Source organism: Carassius gibelio, chromosome A14 (assembly GCF_023724105.1).
Source record: "Carassius gibelio isolate Cgi1373 ecotype wild population from Czech Republic chromosome A14, carGib1.2-hapl.c, whole genome shotgun sequence".
Lineage (NCBI taxonomy): Eukaryota > Metazoa > Chordata > Actinopteri > Cypriniformes > Cyprinidae > Carassius > Carassius gibelio.
The window spans coordinates 6,862,059-6,888,816 of NC_068384.1; the positions used below are offsets into that span (position 1 = coordinate 6,862,059).

The 26,758-nt window shown below is 38.4% G+C and overlaps 3 protein-coding genes across 5 annotated transcripts in view; 1 reads left to right on the forward strand and 2 right to left on the reverse strand.

The window, feature by feature from the left end:
- The window catches only part of LOC128027367 (heat shock 70 kDa protein 4), a 12,164-nt gene extending 7,027 nt beyond the window's left edge, over positions 1 to 5,137 (reverse strand). Inside the window, exons 1-8 of the mRNA XM_052614924.1 lie at positions 4,854 to 5,137; positions 3,865 to 3,922; positions 3,635 to 3,775; positions 3,378 to 3,500; positions 1,704 to 1,803; positions 1,489 to 1,622; positions 1,157 to 1,401; positions 1 to 8 (exon numbers count right to left, since the gene is read on the reverse strand). The exon at positions 1 to 8 is cut by the window's left edge and continues 69 nt beyond it. Coding sequence (XP_052470884.1) covers positions 1 to 8; positions 1,157 to 1,401; positions 1,489 to 1,622; positions 1,704 to 1,803; positions 3,378 to 3,500; positions 3,635 to 3,775; positions 3,865 to 3,922; positions 4,854 to 4,960 — 916 coding nt within the window. The 5' untranslated portion in view covers positions 4,961 to 5,137. The remainder of the gene's footprint in view (positions 9 to 1,156; positions 1,402 to 1,488; positions 1,623 to 1,703; positions 1,804 to 3,377; positions 3,501 to 3,634; positions 3,776 to 3,864; positions 3,923 to 4,853) is intronic.
- A 2,092-nt stretch (positions 5,138 to 7,229) lies between these two features.
- On the forward strand, positions 7,230 to 9,968 carry mars2 (methionyl-tRNA synthetase 2, mitochondrial). The gene is made up of 3 exons (XM_052614929.1): positions 7,230 to 7,541; positions 7,613 to 7,947; positions 8,607 to 9,968. Exons 1-3 carry the CDS (start codon positions 7,283 to 7,285, stop codon positions 9,786 to 9,788), a joined length of 1,776 nt encoding a protein of 591 aa, XP_052470889.1. The 5' UTR covers positions 7,230 to 7,282; the 3' UTR covers positions 9,789 to 9,968.
- Positions 9,882 to 26,758, reverse strand: part of LOC128027368 (mediator of RNA polymerase II transcription subunit 12) — a 37,916-nt gene continuing 21,039 nt past the window's right edge. The window contains exons 23-44 of one of the 3 annotated variants that reach the window (XM_052614926.1): positions 25,831 to 25,951; positions 24,488 to 24,598; positions 24,268 to 24,381; positions 23,482 to 23,645; positions 23,066 to 23,245; positions 21,268 to 21,339; positions 21,017 to 21,177; positions 20,763 to 20,924; positions 20,488 to 20,599; positions 20,302 to 20,391; positions 20,011 to 20,120; positions 19,799 to 19,934; positions 18,607 to 18,756; positions 18,164 to 18,523; positions 17,941 to 18,085; positions 17,584 to 17,786; positions 15,795 to 15,875; positions 15,485 to 15,708; positions 12,794 to 12,980; positions 10,998 to 11,129; positions 10,752 to 10,845; positions 9,882 to 10,166 (exon numbers count right to left, since the gene is read on the reverse strand). In XM_052614926.1, the coding sequence (XP_052470886.1) occupies positions 10,129 to 10,166; positions 10,752 to 10,845; positions 10,998 to 11,129; positions 12,794 to 12,980; positions 15,485 to 15,708; positions 15,795 to 15,875; positions 17,584 to 17,786; positions 17,941 to 18,085; positions 18,164 to 18,523; positions 18,607 to 18,756; positions 19,799 to 19,934; positions 20,011 to 20,120; positions 20,302 to 20,391; positions 20,488 to 20,599; positions 20,763 to 20,924; positions 21,017 to 21,177; positions 21,268 to 21,339; positions 23,066 to 23,245; positions 23,482 to 23,645; positions 24,268 to 24,381; positions 24,488 to 24,598; positions 25,831 to 25,951 (3,147 nt within the window). In that variant the 3' untranslated portion in view covers positions 9,882 to 10,128. The remainder of the gene's footprint in view (positions 10,167 to 10,751; positions 10,846 to 10,997; positions 11,130 to 12,793; positions 12,981 to 15,484; positions 15,709 to 15,794; positions 15,876 to 17,583; positions 17,787 to 17,940; positions 18,086 to 18,163; positions 18,524 to 18,606; positions 18,757 to 19,798; positions 19,935 to 20,010; positions 20,121 to 20,301; positions 20,392 to 20,487; positions 20,600 to 20,762; positions 20,925 to 21,016; positions 21,178 to 21,267; positions 21,340 to 23,065; positions 23,246 to 23,481; positions 23,646 to 24,267; positions 24,382 to 24,487; positions 24,599 to 25,830; positions 25,952 to 26,758) is intronic. The other 2 variants (XM_052614927.1, XM_052614928.1) reach the window with 2 other exon arrangements.

A 26,758-nucleotide genomic window follows, 5' to 3' on the forward strand; every position in this document is an offset into this window, starting at 1 on the left:
ACTGAGCTCTGTTATATAAAACAACACAGATGCTCAAAATTAATTACTGTCAGGATGATTGCAGTCGATGAAGGCATTCATTGTCAATTCAAACCCTAGAATCACTGTGGCACTCTGATCTCATTTGCATACTGTTGATTTAGGCGCAAGACTGAATATGCAAATGAGATACGAGTGATGGGCGTGATTCAGGATTTTTAATGATCTTCTTAAAGGGACAGCGCACCCAAAAATTTGAATTCTGCCATCGATTCATGTTCACTCCAAACCAGATTTTCATTCATCACCAAAACACAAATGAAGATATTTTTTTAAAGAAACCTGAGACATGTCTGTCCCTACTCTTTTTTTTTTTTTTTTTTAAGACAAATACAATTAATACCATGTAAGCGGAGTCTATGGTAACATTTTAAACTGGTTCAGATACAGGTTTTCACACACAAAAAAAAGTTTTATAAATTATAAACAGCCTTTAAACCGTTTTTAAGAAAAGGCATGAGTCAAAAGTATCACATATTATACTAATTTAAACAACTATCATCAATCGATCAGATTAAGTTGAAAACAATTATATATTAAGTGTCTAAAATGTTTAGATTTGTTTAATGCATCAGCTTCTGTTCGATCCACTGGTTCATATTTACAACTGCGTAACAATATGGATACATTTTTACACCATTGTGAACAAAAACAGATGATTGAAAATGCAAAGTCATCCTCTGCCAGCAGGAGGCGCTTTCAGAAAAGCAGAAATAATGTGTTCAGTCTTTTGAAGTTTAACCATAAACCTCAATTCATGTCTGTTCGTCCCCAAATGTAAAATCATAATTGAAATCATAATTAAGACTTCCTTATACGGTTTAAAACCCTTTATTGATTAAATTTAATGCAACTCAATTTAAAACTTTTTGAGACCCACAGAAACCCTGTAAATTATTTTAATTTTTGAGTGCACTATTCAATGAAGACTTGCAATGCATTGCACAAATCATGGATTACTGTACTTTAATGATGCTTTGTAACCCCTGAGAACACATTCCTTGTCCAAAGAAAAAGAGCAGCTTGAAAACCCTTCCAAAAATCCTGCTTTTTTTGTTCCTAGAAACATGCAACAACATGATATGAGAACATGATTGCAAGTGCTGGTTTCATTAACCTGTTGAGTTTGCTTGAGACGTCGATATCATTCATGAAGCACTCGATGTTCAGGGGCAGGTCTGAGGAGTTGGCGCTCATCAGCTTCTTCAGCTTCTCACACTCCTGATAGAGTCGGACCAACGCTCGGGGCTTGGACTTCACATCCAGCTTGTACTTGACTGCAAACTCCTCACAAAAATGTCTGACCAGCCGCTCGTCGAAGTCTTTTCCTCCCATTTCAGGGTCAAAGGCCGTAGCAAGAATCTGTGTGGGTGGAAAAAGCGATTTGTTTATATTTCCACATAACTGTTAAGAACGCATTTAAGAGGAATAAATGTCATCGGCACACACCTTGAGCTTGCCTTTATTAAAGGCACACACAGACACCTGGTAGCTTGAATGGCCGATATCCACAAACACCACTATCCTTGGCTTTTCTTCAGGGGCAGGAAGATCCTGTTTGTAGATCCCGTACGCCAGAGCCACTGCATGCAACAACAACAACACGGATGTCACTCGAGGATGGAAAGTGAACGTGTTAATACTGAAACGGTGTTACTGTTCACCTGCGGTGGTTTCGTTCATGAGCCTCAGACAGTTGAGTCCTGCGATCTGAGCCGCATCGATGACAGATCTCCTCTCAGCATCGGTGTAGAAGCAGGGCACCTTGGGATTGAAAACAACAGAGTATTCAGAGAATCTACGGTGGACTTCTGTCTCCAGTTACTCATTCACAGCTGAGGGGGAAACGTTCATGCAGGGCTTGATGCTTACTTTTTTCCTAAAGAGCACATGTGGTCCTAAGATGAGAAAATGTAGGAGTGCATTTAGAAACTTTAGGGGTGCAATGGAAATATGAGGAAATAATGTGTTTTTCCTTAATATAGGGATACACCGAGACATTATCAAGAAAAACATCTCATTTATAAAAATACAAATAAGACAATAGGTTTATTTATATATATATATATATATATATATATATACACACACACACACACACACACACACATTTTATATTTTCTGCTTTCATTTTAGTACTTTTGTCATGTTTTTGTCATTTTTATTGGATTTAGTTGTTTTTAAACTTGTTTGTACAGTTATTAATTTGTAATTAAAAAAGAAAATGTTTTAGTTCAGCGTATCAGGTGAAACTAAATGAAAATATGAGTTTATATTAATTTAATTTCAGTTTACATTAATCTTTATTTCAATATTTTAAATTGTTTTCATTAACTATGATAACCCTGACGTATACATACATACATACATATACATATATATATATATATATATATATATATATATATATATATATATATATATATATATATATATATATATATGTATATATATACACACACACACCGTATTTTTCAGACTATAAGTAGGCTATATATATATATATATATATATATATATATATATATATATATATATATATATATATATATATATATATATATATATATACACACCGCATTTTTCGGACTATAAGTATATATAAGTATATAAATATATATATATCAGTCCAAAAATACATCATGCAGAGGAAAAAAAACATAAGTCGCATTTATTTAGAACCAAGAACCAAGAGAAAACATTACCGTCTCCAGCCACGAGAGGGCGCTCTATGCTGCTCAGTGTAGACTACAGGAGAACTGAGCAGCATAGAGCGCCCTCTGGTGGCTGGAGACGGTAATGTTTTCTAGTGGTTCATTTCTCTTGGTTCATGTCAAATTAATTTTGATAAATAAGTCACACCTGACTATAAGTCGCATTACCAGCCAAAATATGAAAAAAAAGTGTGACTTATAGTCCGGAAAATACGGTATAATGTTCTTTGTCTTTCCTTCCCATCACAGAGCTTTCTGAACAGAAGCAAATAATAACCAGAGGAAAAAAAATTTACATTCTACGTGACTTATTTATGAACAAGCCCAAAATACTTATTTTGAAATGTTTACTTTAGCACGCGTCTCCTTCGAATCGTTATGAAGGATATAAAATAATTTCCATTTTTACAACATATCATATCTGTGTGCTTATCACTGATCACAAACCGAAGCAGTGTTTAGTGTAATATTAGTATCATGTGATGATAGATGTATGGTGTTTATGTACTTGATGTACTTGATGCAGAACCGAACGAATTAAGTGCTGATGCATGAGTCTCCTGAAGAGTTCAGCTCCCAGCGAACACATGCAACATCATCAGGGATGATCATGTTTACACTCACAGAGATGACACAATCAGCGACGGGCTTCCTGAGGGCGCTCTCAGCGGTCTCCTTGAGTTTGGTGAGGAGCATCGCAGTGATCTGTTCAATGCTGAACACCTTCTCCTCCTCCAGGTACATCACCTGCAACATCCAACACACACACAGCTCACATCCGCTCTCACATTTCCCGAACAACAGAACTAAAACTAAATCTGCTGCCTCTGAACAAAGCTCACTGCGTGTTTCTTCTGGACGCCTCACTTTGAGCTCCTCACCTTTATTCCCGTCGTTCCCGAAGGCATCTGTGACAGCTCATAAACCAGACTGGACCTCAGGTTCTGGACAAACGGATCGGAGAACGCCCGGCCGTGGAAACGCTTGAATCCTTGGACAGTGTTTTTGCAATTGGTGACCACCTGTGTTTCAGTTGAGACAAAGAAAACATGAGTAAGATCATGCGTGAACACCGCATTAAACCAGGATCTGTCGTCTACACATCACATACCTGGCTTTTAGCTGCCGCTCCAATAGAGCGATTTCGTGGCCCAAAAGACACACATGATCTGAAACAACAAACACAGATGTAAAAACATTATGACAAATAACTGTACAGGTATAATCAATAATTAATAGAGCATACATGCACGCACACACATTATATATAAACACACTGATATTCAAAAGTTTGGGTTCATTAAGATTTGAAGTGTGTTTTAAAGAAGTCTCTTCTGCTCATCAAGGATGAATTTATTTGATCAAAAATACAGTTATATTGTGAAATGTTATTGCAAATTAATATAAAGTTTTTTATTTCAATATACTTTTAAATATAATTTATATCTGTATTTAAAGCTGTATTTTTTTCAGCATCATTACTTCAGTCTTCAGTGTCACATGATCCTTCAGAAATCATTATAATACGATGATTTATTTCGCTTCATTTTTTTTCAGGATTCTTTGATGAATAAAAGGTTAAAAAGAACAGCATTTATTAAAAAATAGAAAACGTTCTTTAAAAAAGAGATTAATGCTTTTATTCAGCAAGGAGGACAAAGTGTTAAATTGATGAAAGTAATAATTAAAACTTAAATTGTTAAAATGCTGTTCTTTTAACTTTATTCATCAAAGAATCCTGAAAAAAGTATCACAGGCTCCAAGAAAAAAAAGAAAAAAAAAAACCTTTTGAAAACTAGTGTGTGTTTATATAAACAGATAATTATACAATCCTACCAAGTGGAACATTTACACTTTTTACAAATAATATTAATAATAATAAATTGTATCTAAATAAAGCACAAGATTTAAGTCGGAGTATTCCAATAAATAAAATCAAATTAAAATAAATAAATAATGGCTCAGTGTTGGTGTGTTAACTATCGGTTTCTTAAAGCCTGATTTCAGACAGTGTGTTTTCCTGTAGCACTATATTATTCGAGTAGATGGCGGATGTATACAGTCAGTACTCGCTCAGAGCCGTGCACGCGGAGGACTCACGGTGTGGCGCGGTCGCTGTACTCATTATCCGCGGTCTCGATTCCTCCGCCTCGGGCGACCGCTACATAGCAGCTCAAAAAGCCCACGTCAAAGCCCACCACTGACATGTCAACAACAGAGAGATCCGCGAACACTAGCAGCCCGAGCCCAAAGGGGAATAGACGGTCGATCTGTAGAATGTGAAAGAGTAAATAAGAGTTTAATTCATTATTCCACTCTAACTTCAGGAGGAATGAGGCTGCGGATAATAAAACGCCAATCGAGAGACAGACAACAGGACCGTTTCCGGTTCAAGACGGAGCTAAAAGGTCCAACACAAAACTTCCACTCTGAATCTCTTTGAATTTGACCTTCTCTTACAGTCTATGAATTTTACGGGCACTGGAGATTAAAACAAGGCATGAGGCAAACATTAATTTCTGAACTCAAACATGATTTTTTTTAAAGCCAATGTTTCAAATTGCTACCAAATTGCTTATAAAAATTAGATTAGTTGTTAACAATTAAAGTGGCTCAAAAAGTTCATCAAGGTTGTCTTAAGACAAGAACGCATTTTGTTTTAGGGCAACTTTGATGAAACTTTTTTTTTTATCCACTTCAAATACTACTGTATAATGCGCAATAATATAATATATTATAATATAATGATCATTAATCTAGATCAGAATTAAAACAGAATCAATTTCTTGGGTAGTGAAGGCAGGGGTGGTTCTAGGGTGAGTGGAGATCCGAGGCTTAGCCCAGAAAAATCCATGTATGTGACTTTTTATTTTAATAAATCAGAAAGATTTACCTTGTTTAAAATATACAAAAACAATAAACACAAAAACAAATGTAAAATATTTTATTTAAAGTATTGAGGAAAATACATTTGCTTTTTTCAAACAGAAATTAAGAATTGCAAAACAAATGAAACAGCGCGAAAGCAATGATTTTGCAATACATATTTTCCATGGTCATATCTATTAATTTATTTGCAACGCTGCAACGGCCCGAATCGCAGCTCACTGATCCAGGTCCTGTCATGATGAGCAGAGACTTTCAAGTGGATCGTTTATTTTTATTCAGTAGCATTAAAACATTCATGTTTTGTTTTATTTACTTTATTAACAAATGTATGTGTATAGCAGTGTTTGCTCAAGTTAAAGAAGTTGTTAACATGAGCATCTGCTGATTAATTCTCTCGATGTGCACACTTTTATAGCATTATGTGTATTGGGATAGCAAATCATTTGAGTCAGATCGGCCATTTGTAGCGGGTTCGCGAATCATTTGAGTCTGTTTGAGGATCGCGAATCATTTGAATCAGTTCGGGAGTTCGTAGTGGGATCGCGAATCATTTGAGTCAATTTGGGGATCGCAAATCATTTGAAGCAGTTCGGGAGTTCGTAGCGGGATCGCGAATCATTTGAGTCAATTTGGGGATCGCAAATCATTTGAAGCAGTTCGGGAGTTCGTAGCGGGTTCGCGAATCATTTGAGTCAGTTTGAGGATCGCGAATCATTTGAGTCAGTTCGGGAGTTCGGAGCGGGATCGCGAATCATTTGAGTCAATTTGAGGATCGCGAATAATTTGAGGCAGTTCGGGAGTTCGTAGCGGTTTCGCGAATCATTTGAGTAAGTTTGGGGTTCGCGAATCACAGCTGTATATGGATACGCATTTTTAACTAATTTAGTAGCTAGTTATAATTACGTTTTCCACGCTTGTTTAGGTGTGAACTCCTATTTTTTTATTTAATGATGTGCCTTTTAACAGTATCAAGTATATTCATATCTAAACAAATCGTGCCTAAAAAGCGCATGCATCCAGGCTAATGTAAAGTTACATGATGAAGTCATACTAGTGCGCTTGTGCATTTTGAGTGCGTTCTTTCACTGCATTATTCAGTGTATTCAAATGCATTTATGAATGCATGTGAATGATCACAAAATTCAAGATATGAACCCTTTGTGCCAAAGGGGTTCTTTCTTGTCATTATAGAACCTTTTTAGCATAAAAGGTTCTTTGGAGTTGAGTGAAGAACCCTATGGTTCTATATAGAACCCCATTTATCCCTTTCTTCTAACAGTTTGTTGCCATAAGGCATTTTAAATATTTTTTAAATATAATTCAAAAACATTAAATGTATATTTTGTAGTGATTACCAGCGGCTATTAACTATTATGTCAATGTAAATATATTATGCATAAAATGTATGTTTAAATATTAAATGTAAAAAAGTATATATATATATATATATATATATATATATATATATATATTAGTGTATTTTAGACGAAACCAGAGAATGTCTATGTACAGGCTCTGACGAAACTAAAACCGAAAGCGCGTGAGAAATTAATCTCAAAGTACGGACTATTTGTTGGACCTTTTGTTTTTAAGCGTGACCCGGATGTTCCTCTCTCGCGTCTGGCAGCACCGGTCTCGTGATGAGCTCTCGGTTTCTTATTTTCACTCGTTTCAGAGCAACGGTAAGTTTATCCAGTCAAGCTCTCCGCGGAAGTCTTCCGCGCGTCTACAGTTTCCTTCACCGTCGGGCTTCGCAATCCTCGAAACCATATTACATCACGACTCCCGTCTTCTACGTGAACGCGCCTCCGCACATCGGTCACGTGCACTCCGCGGTCACTGCGGACTGCCTGCACAGATACAAACTCTTAAAGGGATACACCTCCAGATTTGCAACAGGTATGTTTGATACTCTTATAATATAATAGTAACCTTAGATCAGTGTTATACGAGTTTGTATGTATCTGCAGGTACAGATGAACATGGTCTCAAGATCCAGCAGGCAGCTAGTAATGCTGGGAAAGAGCCTCTGAGCTTCTGCACCGAGATATCAGAGAATTTCAAGCATGTTTTCCAAAGATGTGGCATTTCATACACTGACTACATCCGAACAACAGAGCAGAGGCACAGACGGGCCGTCGAAGACTTCTGGACGGTCCTCCACAGCCAGGGCTTCCTCTATAAAGGCACGTATGAAGGCTGGTACTCCACTCCAGATGAGAGTTTTCTCACAGCAACTCAGGTCACGGACAGCACAGACGCAGAGGGACGAAGGGTTAAAGTCTCCAGCGAGAGCGGACACAAGGTAAGATTTAAATTAGAATAAAGATAAAATCAGATTAAAATAAGTACACTTACATTTAAAAATATTTAAAATTAAAAAATTAAACTAAAATATATAAATAATTATTAAAATAAATGATTTGGAAAATGCTTAATTAAAATAGAAGTAAACTAAAAAATATAAACTCTCTCTCTCTCACTATATATATAATTGACATTAGGTACGTAAAAATAATATGCATATGGTAACTTAAAAATTTGATAAAAAATATAAGTAGACTAAATATATCAGTAAACAACCAAATATGATTCAAATAAATTAAGAATGAATTAGATTTTTTTTAAGGAGACTAAATAATACAAATAAACAAATTATATTAAAAATAAATTATTAAATTACAATAAATTTACTTGCCACTAACAGTACAGTCCTAACGAGAGTAAAAAAAACTAATCATTTTTTACATTGGTATATTATATAGTATATTCTTTATTTAAAGTACAACTAACATGAAATGTTTAAGTGTGAGTGTGTAGTTAGTTGCCTTTTACATTTTATAATGTGGGTCCCTTGCACGAGGATGGTTATATTTGGGGGTCCACGGCATCTGGTTGACTGATGTGTGATTTATATTGATATACAAGAACAAATCATGGAAGATAACTTCATCTCTCTGACAGGTGGAGTGGATGAAGGAGGACAATTACATGTTTCGTCTATCAGAGTTTCGCACCGAGTTGCTTCGCTGGCTTCGATCGAACCCGAAGGTGATCCAGCCGGTGAAGTTTCAGGACTTGGTTCTCCAGTGGCTGGAGGACGATATCCCAGATCTGTCAGTGTCCCGACAGAAGAGCCGGCTCCGGTGGGGAATCCCAGTCCCGGGAGATCCCGAACAAACCATCTACGTGTGGCTGGACGCTCTGGTGAACTACCTGACGGTGGTGGGGTACCCCGAGAGTCACGCTCACTGGTGGACGGCGGTGCGTCACGTCGTGGGTAAAGACATCCTCAAGTTCCACGCGGTTTACTGGCCGGCGTTCCTCATGGCCGCGGGCTTGCCTCTTCCTCAGACGATATACGTTCACTCGCACTGGACGGTGGAGGGACGGAAGATGTCCAAGAGTCTCGGAAACGTGATCAACCCGTCGGACGCCGTCGAGAAGTTCGGTGTGGATGCTTTGAGATACTTTCTTCTCAGGCAAGGCGTTCCGGATTCGGACTGTGACTATTACGACGATAAAGTGGTGAAGATGTGCAACAGCGAGTTAGCGGATGCGTTAGGAGGACTATTAAACCGTTGCACCGCACCCTCGCTCAACCCCTCACAGGTGTATCCTCGCTTCTCCCACGCTTGCTTCCCAAAGGAACAGCTTTGTGGAAAAGCCGTTTCGGAGGATTACAGAATGGTGGAGGCCGTTTCAAAGCTTCCGGGTTTAATAGAGCAGCACTTTGAGAATCTAAACATCTATAAAGGACTGGAGGCCATTAGTGCATGCGTGCGTCTCACGAACGGCTTCGTCCAAAGACACGCTCCGTGGAAGCTGGACCGGAGGGAAGACCGGGAATGGCTTGACACCATCCTTCACGTGTCTTTAGAGTGCCTCAGGGTGTATGGGATACTCCTGCAACCTGTGGTGCCAGGGCTTGCCGATAAAATATTATCTAGGTTGGGAGTCGCGTTTGAAGAGAGGAGCTGGGATTGTCTTAACTTCCTGAAGAGATATGAAGGAGGAGACTGTGGGCTGGAAGGAAGAGCGCTGGGTCCTGATTTGGGAGTGTTGTTTAGTCGTCTAGAGAGGAGCCCGGTGAAAAAGACGACGACTCCCAAAATGGAAACAACACAAGACGAAGGAAAGTCTTAGGGAATAGATATATGAATATGATTTAATAAAAGATAGTGATGGATGGTGTTGGGGTTCAGTGACACTTTATACAAATATACAACAAGGCATAAAAACAGACATGTTTTTTTTTTTTAATGAGAAATACACAAAACTGAAATTGTACAAATTGAAATAAAATAAGTCGCAATACTCTCATAATTTCCTGTACTTCTTTATACATAAACTCTTCCGTGGTTCGCCTCTGAAAACAATGTTTGACTCTACTTTTGGGATCCTCTTCTTTCAGAAAGCTGCGTGAAGCAGAAAATCCGCTAAAACTATTCTTTACACCACTGATGAAATGCATTCAGACGCTCTTTTAGAAATAGGAGTTGGTGTTCTGGCCAGGTTGAGTACCTAAGGAAAGAAAAACGGTATATTTAAAATATCGCTGACGTTGCATTTTGATAAAGAACAGCACTGAGAATGAAAACAAAAACAAAATGCGTGAATTTAGAATACACCGTTTAAAAAAATACAAGGGCGTCAAGTTACGAAAAATCAAACAGGGTGTCGTACTTCTCATTTCTGAAGTTTTTAGTAAATGTTTTATATCAAGCCCTTATTAATAATGACATATGAATAACTGTATCCTGAAATATATAGCATATATAGTCATACCATGAAACCGAATTATGGTCATACTTCCCACCCGTTTATGTTTCACTTTCAGATTTAAGGTCGATGAACGATTGAATGTTTGGATTTCCTCGATATACATTAATTGGCTCAGCTGTTAACGATCTGTCTGGACAGTTTTACAGACTAATTTTGGTCAACTACTGTTTATTGGACTATTAAGGGGGGCAGCCCTACAGGAAATAAGGATTTATGTTGATATTGCTCCATTTGAAGATGTTTTGAGGGCAATGTATTTCATGCAAAAACACAGTAGTGCATCGTGGCTGTTAGAAACGGAGTTATGTAAGGATTGAAGCATACTTGAGAGCTGCTGCTGGAGCTGTCTGACCAGCGCTGCGGTCTGCTGCTGCTGCTGGGTCTGCTGCATGCCTTGCTGCATGCTTTGGCGTGGGAACTGAGAGAAAACACAGTCAGAATAATCAAAAAAAGTGGAGAACTGTTTTAATAAATGTGTATCTGACTGATTTCCCACCGCTTTGTGTGTCAGTGCATGATGCATTTTAAAAGTACATGATTGAAAGATGTGTAGGTGGTTTGGGGTCTCACCATGGGTTGCATTCCCAGGGTCTGGGTGGGAGTCTGGGGGGCTGCCACCGGCTGCTGTTGAACCTGCTGCTGCGGCACCTGCTGCGGCTGAACCTGCTGCTGCTGTTGCACTTGTTGCTGCACCTGCTGCTGCTGTAAGACAAACACACAGACACCATCACTTTATAGGTGAATCAATTTGGACGGAGTGTCCGTGACGTCACCCCATTGGTTTCCGACGAGTGCTTTAAGGTAAAAGTGGGCGTCGCCAACTTGCCAGCACATCACCAAGCGTCACTCCCGGGTTATCGAAAATGGTCAAAGAGCTGGTTGCTGAAACCACGCCCACCTAACTCAACAGCAGCGACAATCCACCTGTCACTCAAATGGCCACGCCCTTAATTATGCAGAACTTTAAGGCTTCATATAATTTAAAAAGGATGAGTTATAAAAAATATTCACCCCCCTAAAGAGTTGTCACGAAGGGCAAAATCAAATATATAGACCAAAATAATTTTTATATCAGGCTGTAAACGTTCTGCCGTGAATTTGGGAATTTTAACACGCTCCCTTTAGGAGGCAGCCTCTAGTGGCCAGTCGATGAAGTTGGAAAATCTGAACTTTGGTGAAAATTCGCGCCACGTTAACCAATCATGAGCTTGCTCTAGTAGTGACATGATTACGATGGTAGCAAGCTGAGGCAAAATCCGAAATGACAATGGAGGAATTATATTTTATGTTTAACCCCAAAAGAGACATCAGAAGTTGCAGTGTCAAACCAAGACGGTAACATGATCACTAAGCTCTCGCTGATCGCGTGGAGCTGATCATCTCCAAAATCGGCGATACACATTTTTAAATAGACGCTGTCTTTAAAAATAAACCACATATTTGAGTTTAAAACAACTACATTCTCAACTGAAATACTTTTAAAATTACATTTCATGACACCCTAACGGTAATATTCATCCCCCTCACTGTTGTCACGAAGGGCAAATTATCTATATAGACCAAAATAATTTTTTGTACTAGGCTGTAAACAGGCTGTTTTTTTCTGCCGTAAAGTAGGGCATTTTAACAAGAGGAGTCTATGGGATTGACTCCCTTTTGGAGCCAGCCTCTAGTGGCCAGTTGATGAATTGCAGTTTTATGGTTACGTCAATGCAAAGACACGAATAGACATCCTGTGGTGCGATTCGCACGAATGACGCGAAGTGAATTGAGCGTTTCTGTTTTTTTGAGTTGAAAAATCTAAAATTTGACGAAAATTCATGCAACGTTAAACAATCAGGAGCTTGCTCTAGTAGTGACATGATTACAATGTAGCAAGCTGAGGCAAAATCTGAAACAACAATTGAGGAATTACAAAATATTCTAAATATAAATAAACAGTAGATTTGAGTTCAAAACAACTACATTCTAGACTTAAATACTTTTAAGACTACATTTCATGACACGATAACAGTGATATTTTTGAAATTATCCGAATAAATGGTGGTTGAAATCACACTGCTGCATCAACTCAACTGGCAGAAGCCCCTCCCATGATGCGAATTCACGTCTGTCTTTAAGTGAGTTTCACATGTGGATGAATACAATTTCACACGCTAATGTAGCGAGTAAACTCAAAATGTTCAAGCGTTCAACTATGCCCGAATAGAGCAATTTATTTGCGCAAGTCGCATCTGGTGTGAACGCCCCAACTTGTTGGTTTCACGAGAGGGAATGGAAGGTTGCACTTGGTGAATAGTTGAAATGTAGGCGTTGTGTGAAATGAACAGTATCCCACAATGCATTGGGGTGTGTGTTTTACGTACTCTGAGAGCTGGATGCGGTCTGATCAGCTGCTGCTGTTGCTGCTGGGCTTGCTGCTGCTGCTGTTGTTGTTGTTGTTGCTGCTGCTGCTGGTCCATCATCTGATTGGTCCTCATGTTGGGGTGCATGGCTTGTGCTCCCAAGTGGCTGTGCATCATAGGAGTCTGCTGCATGGACTGATGGGAAAACCTGAGACAGATGGTGAAAGCGTAGCTAATGTTTTACACTCCTTCAAAGCTGGGTTGTGCAATACAACAATGCAAGGAGACAAGCTTTATATTGTAAGCTAATGAGTTGATTTATTCTTGTTTCTTCCTCTGGTCATACAGTTTTTTTTAAGAATCTGCGATATAATGCTATTGGGTGAACTGTCAGTGGGCGGAGTCACATACCAAAACAAAAACAGACATTCTGACACTGAACTAGGGCTGGGCGATATGGAGCAAAAAATATATCTCGATATATTTTGCTATATCTCGATATACGATATATATCTCGATATCTTTACAGGAAAAATAACCCACAAAAAACTACTTCAAAAACAAATATGGCAAATATTACATGTTAAGGGGCCTATGAAACATTTTATTTTTTTCTTCACCATATGTTTTATTGTTACCTAATTCTGTGTTTTAGCATGTGCAATTATTTAAATGCATAAAAACAACTTAATTAGTTAAAAACAATTCTTAAAATAGCCTTATGTGAAATGTTTTTTTCCCTTCAGAAATTCTGTGTATTTACATTTTTCTGATTATCAAATGAAGGCATAAAACATTCATTTAATTTATCTTTTAATTATTAAACTTTATTTTTTGGTAAACAAAGGGGATTTACTATTAAAAATAAAACATGGGAGAAATGTTGTGTGATTATTCCTTATAAAATTATGTTCGTTTCATTTTAATAGTAGTAGTAGTGGGCTATCTACATTCTGCTGTACAATAGTAATAGATTTCTGTCAAATACTTTTATTTTGACGGGTTTACCTTCACAGTTCTGTGTATGTGATACCACAGTCTATGATGTGATATGAGCTAGTCTTACTCAAATCAAACGGTCATATGCTCATGAAGTGACTCTCAGTGCAGTTCTGGAGATGTTCCTCATGTGTTCACGTCTTTATTTAGAGAGAGGAAAGACAATGAAATCAGCGCGAGCGTTATGCGAGCTTCCGTGTTTAATGAATGAAGACGCGCTTCTGCTCCATTCGTTGACACAGACACGCAGAACATGCAGGATTCATATTTAAATAGACTTTTCCGGGTTAATATTTGCAGATATTAGTCCATTTCGCGATTTGAGGTAAGTGCATGACCGACTTTTGATTAATTCATTTAAAATTTGACCAATTCCGTGACATTCCGCGTTAAACTGTAAATTCCATTTTTATGACTGGATTCCGCGATTCCGTCCGCGTTTCATTGGGCCCTACAGTAGACATCTGCCTGCCGTTCGCCCTACGCCTTAAAACTGAAGTATCTCCATATAATGGAGCCAGTTGTCTTTTTTTTTTTTTTTTTTTGACTAGTTCTCTACACGCGAGGTGAGAGGGGACAAAAGCAAGGAGGCGGGGGGCGAGCGAGCGGGGGCGAGCACAGCACAGGGAAGGCAAACAAGCAAAGTGGCGGAATCAGAATATAAACAATATATCGATATATACGATATGTCAAAATCCATATCGTGTTTAAAAAATATCTCGATATATTTTAAATATCGAGATATCGCCCACCCCTACACTGAACACACATTTCAAAGCAGAATAACATGCTCTGGTATTGTTTTTCGGAGAAACAAGTGTGAATTTAGCATGTTTCCTAAATATCTGTAATTTTATGATTTGGCACATTCAAAGTGTACTTATAGCACCTTTACGAAACACACATTCAATTTGCTAGGAGTCCTCAAACTCCTAATTTGCTGCTTATTAATTAAGGAAAGTAAGGCAGTTACTATATAGTTATATTTGGGTTTAGGGTAAGGATAAGTGATCTTAAAAAATACTAGAATAAGGCATTAATATGTGCTTTATAAGTACTAAAAAGCCAATATTTAAGTTAATAAACAACTAATTAATGGTGAATAATGTTGCAATACATGCTATATATTAGATATCAGCTATATTAGACAGCATGTGATAAGATCATCTTTGGTAGCTCTATTAAAGGCATTTTGAGTAAAACAAATTCATATTTAATGAAGGACAAAAAAAAGTTTGATTGCATCTTATTTATCTGTTGTGCTTCTTAATCAAGAATAACAATGAATCCATCTTTTGTTTTAGTCTGAAAAAGTGAAAGGTATTTAGATGCATGTAAGCAAAACAGACATCAAAACATATTTTCTTGTAAAATGTGACAAGATCGCGAATTCAAAAGTGAAAGCCAGGCTTACAACACAGCAAGAGGAACTCCGTTCACACAATTCAAATCGCAAATAATACTTCTGATGAAAAAGAAGGGGTTGAATGTGATAACATGTTAACTTGCAAAGGAAATAAATGATCAGGAAACGAAATGAGGTCAAATAAATCATAGGGTAGAATTGACTGTCTATTGATTTGTTTATAGGTGCAATAACTTTTAGTTAACTAAAACTTGACTAATCATAAACAAACACATTGCACAAGACAAAAAAAAAAAAAGATGACCAAATTAACAGGAAAAACCCAAGCACTTGTGTCTGTGACTGACCTTTGTGTGTTTGGCACTGTGTGTGCGTATGCTCCAGGAGCCTGCTGATGCACGTAGCCGCTAGGTCTCGGCTGCATTTGCCTAAGAGGGTCCACCATGGCTGGGTTTGTGCCAGGATGTCCTCCCTGGAAGCCGTACGAGGCAGGACCTATTCCTCCGGGCTGAGAGGGGTGCGGCTGCATCCCCATGTGTGAGCCGTACGTGGTGTAGCCCTGGGAAATGTTCTGAAGAGAGAGAGAAGCATGGGCTGTCATCACCGGGTTTCAGCAAATGCTGAATATATCAACGACGCAAATTTGCCTGTACGTGCCTGTGTCGGTTGCATCGATGGATACTGTTGATTAGGTGCCACTTGTCTAATCTGCGCTTGTCCAAGTAAATGATTATGATTCTGGAGAAGTGCAAACAGAGCATAAAAACACAAATGCTTTCCATTTCCTTTGGTATACGTCAAATTTAAGAGTTACCGTTGTTTCCTTTTTAAATCGACGTGACCCATGTGTGACGCTGGAGCACAAACACAGTCTTAAGTCGCTGGGGTATATTTGTAGCAATAGTCAAAAATAAATTTTATGGGTTAATATTATAGATTTTTCTTTTATGCCAAAAATCATTGGGATATTTAGTAAAGATCATATTCCATGAAAATATTTTGTAAATTCCCTATCATAAATATATCAAAACGTAATTTTTGATTAGTAATATGGATTGCTAAGAATTCATTTGAACAACTTTAAAGGTGCTTTCCTCAATATTTAAATTTTTTTGCACCCTCAGATTTCAGATTTATTTTAAATAGTTGTATCTCAGCCAAATATCATCTGATCCTAATAAACCAATGGAAAGCTTATTTATTCAGATGATGGATAAATCTAAATGTAGAAAAAAATGGACACTTAAGACTTCTGTGGTCCAGGGTCAGATATATGGAAACTTGTTTCTGCCACTGAATAAAATAAAAAGGAACCACCACTTTTTGTCTTACAATTCTGACGTTTTCTCAAAATTGTGTGTTATGAAGTCAGAATTGTGATACATAAATAAGCAATTTCAAGAAATAATGTTAGAATTGCAAGATACATCATGCAATTCTGAGAAAAAACAACTTGTGAGATAAATCCCAATTCCATTTTTTTTTTTTTTTTTAATGGCTTAAACAGGCTTCCATAACCATATACTCTATTCATACACAACCATTTAAATGCAATCAAGTCAAGCCATAATAATACTTGTTGCCAAGTCTGGGCTTTTACCTACGTCTGCTGGTTTGGTTTTGTTTCCCAGTCCAAGCCTCTACTCTACTCTTTTATTCTTTTTTTTTTTTTTCAAGTGAGAATACCATTTCACCAGTCATTTATAAACACAATTTACAGCACACCACAAAACCTTTAAAAGCTCACAGACACATTAAAGGCTCAAGATGTCTTGAACACCACTTTTTCAATGATTCAGAAAAGATAATGCATCACTGTCTGAGCGAGATTTCAAGGAAACTATAGCTGTATTAACATTGCAGAACTTTTCATTTGTTATGCTATTTTATCTACAGTAGAATTCTTTAGTGAAATAAAGTAGCGCCAAGATGATATTTATTGGAATGAATTTGAATTAATTAAAGAGCGAGAGAGAAGACGGGCAAGTGATTGTGAAGCTTGTTGGTTTAATTACCAAAACTACCAAGTTATCATCTCACTGATGAGAAATATAATGTAGTTTTTCACTGTTGTATTTATAAAACTCACAGGGCAGAGGTTGAAAACCAGATCCTGAATGTACAATTTCTAACTCGTATAAAGTTTCTATATTTTAATAAAATGCGAGTGCAATACAGCACACCAGCATTAAAACACAATCTTTATGTGCAAATGTTGCATTGGAAGTTCTGCAGGGAATCAGATATTTCTGTTTAGACGTCGGTCAGATGTCCAGATATCGGACATGTATGTGATTTAAAACCACATTTGGTTTTACACCCGTGTTTACAAATCTGCAACAAATTCCAAACTGTGTGAGCAATAAAATCTGATTTTTTGTGCCAGTCTAAATGCATCCAGTGTGTGTTTTCGGTCTGGGGTCTTGACCGGTTAAACCAGACTCACCAGTCTGACCTGTAACTGATGACGGAGAAGCTGCCCCTGATGCATGCTCGGTGGAGGCTTGTAGCCCATCTGGAACTGCTTGTCCATTCCCATCATGCTGCCCATGCTAGCACCAGGCATATTAGCTATGTTGTAGGTGGGACGTTGAGGAATTTTGCCCATAGGAGCCCTGGAACGGAAATTGGGCTCTAAACCGGGACCCCCTTACGGGGGAAAATACAATGAGAAAAAGCATAAAAGACAACTGAAAAACAAAACAGAAGATGTCCTACATGCATCCCACGATGCTAAAATTACTGAAGTAACTGGATTTTTAAAAAGTTCAAAAGGAAAAGAGGTTAAAAGGCTTGCACTGACCTGGTGGCAGAGGCTGGTTTTGGCCGTATATTTGGCCCATTGGAGTCTGGTAACCCATTCGGAAAGTCATGTTTGACTGGTTCATCAACAGATCAGGAGCCATGCCTGGTGTGTACTGCAAGACTGGGTTGTGCGCCTTGTAGTCCTAGACCACAGGAAACAGTTGCAAAACTTGATATTTAACTCTAAGTCAAGCCATTTTTGCTTCTTTTGTAATTTTTACCTCTTGTTTATTTGCAGATGTCGGCTTCTTTTTCTTTTTCTTCTTACTGGGGTCAGCTGCGACACTATTGACGCTCTTCTCCGGCTTCCCAGGATCCACCTTCTTGTCCGGTTCAGGAGGCACGGGTGTGGGTGGCTCTTCCTCCTCTTGGGGCAGGTTGAGGGGCGCCAGATAGTAACTGCGTGGTTTGGGCTTTATGTGGGTGTGGTAAAGCAGGAGCCGCTGCTGCTCTTCATACTTTGTGACTTTGCGGTCGACCCGCACGGTCCCAAACCAGCCCCAGGACAGCGGAGCCGAGTGCTTCAGGCCCTCGAACACGTCCCAGGGAGAGATCTTCTGCTTAGTCGACACCTGAAGACCCTGTGTGTGAGAAACCATGATGCAAAGGTCAGCGAATGTCCAGAAGCCGAGTGGCGCTACCATACCTATAATGTGCTACGTACCTCTTTTTCAAATCCGGCAATTTTGTTGCCCTTCGTGTCAATGAGTGACCCCTGGGGTTCACAGGTGATGACATCACGCATCTGTTTGGGCAGAGGCAGCAACTGCCGCACTTTCTCCAAGCTTTCGGACTGACGGTCACCGAGCTCTTTCTGCAGGGCAAAACAAACAACAGTCTTACATTTCCAGAAGAAAAGTTTGTGCAAATGCACAAAATCACTGCCGTGATGATTTAGTGTTGCTTATCACAGCTGCTACTGGTAGACTATGGCTTAAAACTAAATTGGGATTGGTACGATTTTTACATTTTGTTTTTTGAAAGAAGTCTCACCAAGGCTGCATTTATTTGATAAAAAAAAATGCAGTAAAAAAAATCAATTTCTATTTGAATATAGCCTCAAATGTAATTTATTCCTGTGATGTGAAGCTGAATTTTCAGCATCATAACTCCAGTCTTCAGTGGAATAAAATAAAGTAAATAAAATAAAGTCATAATATTTCGAGAATACAGTCAAAAAATTATGTGATAAGTCATAATATTTTGAGAATAAAGTCGTAATGTTTTAATAAGTAAGTCATAGCAATATAAGATTAAAATTGTAATATTTTGAGAATAAAGTCACAATATTTTGAGAATAATGTCGTGATATTTTAAGAAAATAAAGTCTTAGGAATATGAGATTAAAGTCAATATTTTGAGAATAAATGTTGTAATATTTTAGGAATAAAGTCACAGCATTGAGATTAACTATATAGTACTTTGAGAATAAAGATATAATATTTTAGGAAAGAAGTCATAGCAATATGAGATTAGAGCTGTAATATTTTGTGAATAATGTTTTGATATTTTAAGAAAATAAAGCCATAGCAATATGAGGTTAAAGTCAATATTTTGAGAATAAATGTAATATTTTAAGAAAATAAAGTCATAGCATTGATATTAAAGTCACAGTCCTTTTAGAAGAAAGTTATAGCAATATTGGATTAACCGTCATGTTTTGAGAATAAAGTCGTATAATAAGCTTAATTAACATGAAGTAGGATTAATGTGAAAATTTCACCTACTCTGCAAAAAAAAAAAAAAAACGTCTGTGCTGTCCACCCTTTCATTCCTCACATTAAATCCAACATTAAAAACAAAGTCTGAAGTGGACTCCATCTCATTTTCTGTAAATAAATATTTCTCGGTCTCACCCTGAGCTTCTTGACCAGGTTCATGTAGGCCCTCTTATTCTCCTCCATGCTGCCCTGAGAGATGCTGGACATGTCGGCCGCCAGAGTGCCGTTAATCAACACGCTCAGCATGTCTAACACCGTCGTGAAGAGCTCACTAAAGGCAAACAATCAACATCATTCAAATTAAGACAGTATGGCACAGGTTAATCAGAGACTGTGTCGGATCTCACTTGTTAGACTGCATGTCCACCGTGCCACTGCTGATGATGTCCAGCAGAAGCACCGCCCACTCCGTCGTCTGCTGTGTGCTGCGCTGCACCGTATCAAACATCCCACCCACCTACAGACCACCAGACACCAAACAAGAACTGAGCTCAGTGTAGTTTAACCGCGTCTCAGTGAGATTCAGTTGTCTTTTAGGCAGAGTTTAACCTCGGTGCATGCAATACAAGGAAATGAGATCGATCAACACACAGATCATGCTTCTTAGGTTGCATGAGAAACAGATGACGGTTGCGCACCAGATTGAGTCGCAGCTTCAAGGCCTCGTGCATCATCTGCTTGGCTTTGCAGTCGTCCTGGTACTGGTCCTCTCGCCAGTTAGTCACAATCTGACGGGGAACACACCACATCAGTGTTGAGAGATGAGAAGCACTGACTGACAGTCACTGGGTGTGTGTGTGTGTGTGTGTGTGTTGATGCGGTACCTGCTGGACTTGGCTGTAAAGGGAAGTCAGGAGACCCTCTCTCTGCTCGTCTTGTCCCTTGAGACACGTCAGCACCAGAGAGAGGAAAGGCTGCTGGCTCAGGAGAGACATACTGAGAGAGAGAAGAAAACGGATTGTGATATATACCATATTAAAGATCACGCCTAGACAAATTAGCTTGAACTCTATATACTCTATATTATTTTAAAGTGTTGAGGCACTAAGCATCAGGAGAAAGCAACAGTGTAAATAAACCTGTGTGTTCAGTCGAATACCTTTTTTGTTTCTGTCGATCTCTTTCTTTCCTCGAGGAGGGACCCAGGTGCTGTCCCTTCTCCAGTTCTTCACCCGCAGCCTTCAGCACGTGACCCTGCACCGAGGTGGGCAGCTTCCCAATCAGAGGAGCCACTAACCAGACCCCTGAACGCTCGGAGGAACTGGAGGAAACACAAGAGGATCTGAGAAACACGCAGAAGAGAAGGCCAGCCCATCCAGTCCATCAAACCGAGCAATGATTGGGGTCACCGACCTGAGCACAGGTTTGGGTTTGCTGGCACTGTTGGTATTAGAGACTGAGCTGCTGGAAACCGCAGAGCCATTCATGGAGGGGTTACTAGAGTTCATCTCAGCAGACTTCTGGAAAACCTCGATGGTGGCCTTGGCTATGTTCTCCAGAAGAGAATACAGCTCCTGTTAAGAATGGATTCAGATGTGCAAACCTTAAGAAAAGACGAGAAATCATTAGACGGTGATGAACTCAGCAAACACGCTTCGGCTTACGTTGTTTGAGCTTTGTTTGATCATGAGCTGCAGCTCGAGAGACGACTGTCTCATGGTCCACTGGTCCATGTTCTGTAAGCAGACGGAAGATGGAAAGAATGCTTTTTAAGCTAAACTAAAGAGCCAGAGCTGAAGGTTAATTGTCTATGAAAACCAATCCAGAATAATGAGCTGCTGAGAGACCCACACAAATCATTCACGGCTTAAAGGCTAAAGGGTGTGAAATTAATAATTAAGCTCAGGGAAATGACTCTCGGTTCATTCTATTCTACAGGGTTTAAAAGCTGAAAACATTTTTCTTTTTGCATTGACAGCATCACCAAATGGATTTGGAAAATCAATGACTGTTTTCAAACAGGTTTCCAGAAAACTCCTCGGCAAATGTTTATATGATGGTATATTACAGTGTTTCCCCAGGACTCTGTGAGACTATGGTGAGTAGACACCTAACCATCTAGAAATGCTTTTACATATTTAAGTAAAGGAAAAATTAAGAAATCCAACCTTTCCAGTCTGCAGTGATTTTTTAAGTGGAATAAAAACCTATTTTTTGTTGTGACAGTGTCACACTGGTATTTTTAGGAAGCCAAACTAATTAAAAATAACAATGAAAATAATGAAATAAATTACTATTATAACTATTAAGACAAATATATTACTATTGTAAAACAACTGCACTGTAAAAAAAAAAAAAAAAGATGATATTTAATAATAGGTAAAAAAGAAAAAAAGAAAAAAAGCAATATATAAAAATTAAGAGACTGCTTGAAAATACTCAGTTTCTCAGGATTTATGTAATTTTTAGTTAAGTGTTTGAGTAAAATTAAATTGTATTTTATTCTGTAAACTACTGATGACATTTCTCTCTTCCAAAATGTTGTCACTTAAGAGCATGCAATGACAACTGGTCGAGATAAAAATAAAAATATGCAGTGTTTTCAGACATATTTAGATTCATTTTTAGACAACACAATACCAATGTTTTAACTTCAGAAGAGTTAAGAAGTCAATATTTGGTGGAATATACCGAAAAAAAAAAAAAAAAAAATCTACATGACTTTTAATTTGAAATTTGAAAAAAGTTATCAGACCTTCTTAGAATATAAAAATATTAACATTTTACTCAAACCCATACCTAGTAAATCCAAAGAAACTGAAAATATTCAGGTGGCTTCTTATTTTTTTTCTTTTCCATAGCTGTATATACAATACATGGTGTGTGTGCTAAGCCCTGGAGCTTTTATTTTGGTGGTTATCTGCAAGCAGGCCTTAAATTTCCATTACAGCAGGTATACAAACACTTCTCATTACTAACCTTGAGAAAAAATGTAAACATGTCCACAACACTTTCAAACTCATGCAACGGAAAATAAAGTGAACCTGGTGCACATTGTGCTCCCAAATGCATAAAAATATCCATATATCAGCATAAGCAGAGAGTGAGTTTTCTGCATTTACTGTGAACCATACGTGCTGAAACACAAAGCATTAGAATATAAAGCCTGCTTAGATAAATTACAGCCTTTTCCTAAATGCACTACCATAATTTGCAAATTTGGGTTAGAATTCGAAAGCCAAAGCAACAGCACAAAACACTGTGGGGGTAAATATATTTTTGGTTCTGTATGAAACTGGCAGGATAGATTACAGTATGGGGAAACACTGTAATGTTTAAATGCATCTTAACTAAATGGTTTCGATGTAATGTGAAAATCTAAAAATTGACTCTATACTACTATAAAAAGCTCTGTCGACTCAGGAGCAGATGTTCAGATGGGGTCATGTGAGAGCGTGTGACCTGCAGGATGCGTTTGATGCGCTGTCTCTGAGGATTCTCGCCCTCCTCGCTGTCCAGATGTCTGTGCGGGTAACAGATGAGCTGCAGTAAGCGCTGAGCTTGGATGTTCACCAGCACTGGATCCTGCAGAGCACTGCTGTCCTCCGACAGAGACTTCAGACACCGCTCACCAACCCACTCCTGAACCAGAGAAAATGCATTCCCATAAGATTTGGATCATGATCACATCATCATTATCTAGCCAGTGGTTAGGATGTGAAAATATGTGACCCTGGAGTTCAAAACCAGTCTGAAATTAGCCTCATGACTGGTTTTGTGGTCCAGGTTCAAATATTTCCACAATTTCAGTCTATACTGGTATTATAACAGCTACAATTACTCTAAGTAGGACAATCCGATCCTCTTTAAACCCTCACCTGTTGGCAGATGCTCTTCAGCACATACTTGGCGTAAACCACCAGGCTCGCTGTTTCAATCGAGACATTACGTCCTCCGGATTTTTTGGAGCCCATGTCATCCTCTCCGATGTCGTCCAGTCCGGCGGAGTGGGAGAAGCCTGAACCCTTCAGCTCAGCGTCTCCTGGAGAAATACACACAGAAGTCACCGTTTTTAGGGACCAATCAATTCTGAAAGCATAAACTGCGTCTCATCTCCATCTTCCAACTCATTTGATCCATTGCTTTTGGCCAAAATCCCAAAACAACATCCATATTAAACCCCTCTCCAATCAAAAAGTCCATCCCCTGTTGACCTCTCACATCAAAATCAAACCACATATTTGTTTTTGTAATTTTTTTTAAACAGTGCACGATTGGTGCATATTTCTCTCCTGATTCAGACGAGACGGCTTTTTCACTGTAATTATGGATTATGGTATTTAGCTGGAAATGACTGTTAAAAAGACAACAATTGATGGATTAATGTGGTTTTAAATTTTAAAATATTAGTTTTTAATCAGCTGTTTGGATTCACATTCTGACGGCACCCATTCACTGCAGAGCATCCATTGGTGAGAAAATAATGCAATGCTTCATTTCTCCAAATCTGATGAAGAAACAAACACATCTAAATCTCGGATGGCCTGACGGTGAATGCATTTTTTAGCAAATTGTCATTTTTGGGTGAACTATGTCTTTAACCTCCCTGTTTGAGTGACTAAAACATGACTGCACAATAGAGAGGTAAAGTCTCAAAGTCTCACCGAGCATGAAAACAGCCTTTAACACGGCAAACACGGCTCCCACCACGATGCTGTTCTGAGACGCAGCCAGCAGATGTCTGTCGCAGGACGATCGGATGCCCACTGTGGATTTGTCTGTGGACAGAAGCATTATTCTCAGCTTTATGGGTTCATCTAGAGTCGGTCAGGTGGGATGTGATGTGAACAAGAGAGTTTGAGTTGATTTGGAGGGAGCTGTAACCTGATTTGGTGCCGTCTTGAGGACAGGGGTTGCGCTGTGGGGTTCTGAACAGATGAAGCAGGATCCGACAGGTAAGTCTGGCTCCAGATTCAGAATCCTGCTCACTACAGGCTGAACACACACACACACACACACACACACACACACGTCACTTCTAGTGTTTTCTATTAAAAGACACTGGCCTCAGAATACGACTCATATGACTCAAACGAACAGATAAATAAACACCCAGGCATAAGAATCCTGTGAAGTTCCCAGAAGGATCCTCAGACTTGATTTAAGGTGTTGGTTCAACCAAACACACATTCTGCCATAAATTGCTCAACCACATGTGAAGTCTGAAGTCGCTGGGGTATTTTTGTAGCAATAGCCAAAATACATTGTATGGGTCAAAATTATAGATTTTTCTTTTACGCCAAAAATCATTAGGATATTACATAAAGATCATGTTCCAGGAAGATATTTAGTAAGTTTCCTATCATAGATATATCAAAACTTAATTTTAGATTATTAATATGCATTGCTAAGAATTCATTTGGACAACATTTAAAAACCAATTTTCTCAATATTTAGATTTTTTTTTTTTTTTTCAAATATTGTCCGATCCTAACAAACCATACATCAATGGAAAGCTTATTTATTCAGCTTTCAGATGAGGTATAGATCTCAATTTCAAAAATGTACACTTATGACTGGTTTTGTTGTCCAGGGTCATGTATGTTGTTCCTAACTGAATGACAAAACTAAGTATTATAATTTATAACAACTGTGGTTTCAATTATTCATGAGATCATGCAAAATATAAAGTGCATTACAAGGCATAATAAATCGATTTAAACTACTTTTATAATCAAATATATATAAGTGTCATCTTTTTATAAGTGTCATTCTTCAGATTCACCCGTCTAAATCTGACACATTTTATATTGACCTTATGTATTACTAAAATGCATATATTAAATAAATATTTTTAAAAAGAGAGGAATATCGCAGGATTAAGGACAAAGTATTTTTTCCCCAACATTAACATGTTTTCCAACAGCATGTCATGCTCTCTTTTTAAATATGCACTTCTGAACACCATCTTTCATTGCTGCCCTGAATAGCTCCTTGTGTTTTGAGCCAATCGGAGACAGAGAGAGAGACTGTGGGCGGCAGAAGCAGCTCTCTGGCCGCAGGACAAAGCTAAAGATGGAGCTGCCCGGTGTGAAATGAGGAGACATCAAACAGGCTGGCTGATTTCTCTGAACTCTCTCAGGTAACTGTGAAAAACTGAACGACTCCAAGAGTGAGGTATGCAGTGACTGAGCGTCTGTATGGCAGGAACACTGAAGGATCTGTACCTGCGTTCAGAAGGGAGGGAATGGCCACACAGCGCACCAGATCCTCCAGCAACAAACACTGACGAGCGATCAGGATGGCAACGAATGTCGCCAGCGAGTCGTGGAAAGACAGATCACTCACCTGCCGAAGAGAAAAGGCATTCAATTACCTCCAGGAACATCTGGCACAGCTATTTAAAGGGACAGTTCACCAAAAACTGAAAATTTACTGCTACTCATCAAGGAATACACAATGAACACACATGGTTCCTGATGATATATTGAGGTCTTATGAAGAGAAAAGATCAGTCGGTGCAAGAAACTGAACATTATTTACAACATTATTATGCGAAATCCAGAGACTTGGACAAATAAGGGAATACGATTTGTTTCTGTGAACTGGTTCTTTCAGATAGTTCGTTTCAATGAACTGGTTAAATTCAATAGTTAATGTGATTATGCAATGTCATCGCATATACACCATTATATTATTAAAGCACCCAATAATGATGTGGATGTTTTGCATGTCTAAAACCTATAAAGTGAAAAAATAAACAATAAAAAACTATAAAAATGTTAATTTCATTTTCATTTAAAACGAACGAATCGTAAGAATGATTCGTTTGTGAACCAGACATCACTCTGGAAGAATTTCTGAGTCTCTGGATTACAGGTAATAAAGTTGAAAATAATGTTCAGTTTCTTGCACAGACTCATCATTTCGCTTCATAAGACTTCAATATTTCATCAGGAGCCACAAGTGTTAAATTAGCTTTTTATGCTTTTATTTCCTCAAAAAAAAAAAAGCAGTCGCTGAAATGCATTTCATGAATCACAAGGGTTCACCGATTCAACTAAAAATCTTCTTTACTATTCTACTGAAGAAAACAAAGGTCGCCAACATCTTGGATGGCCTGAGGGTTAAATCATCTACACATTTCAACACTCA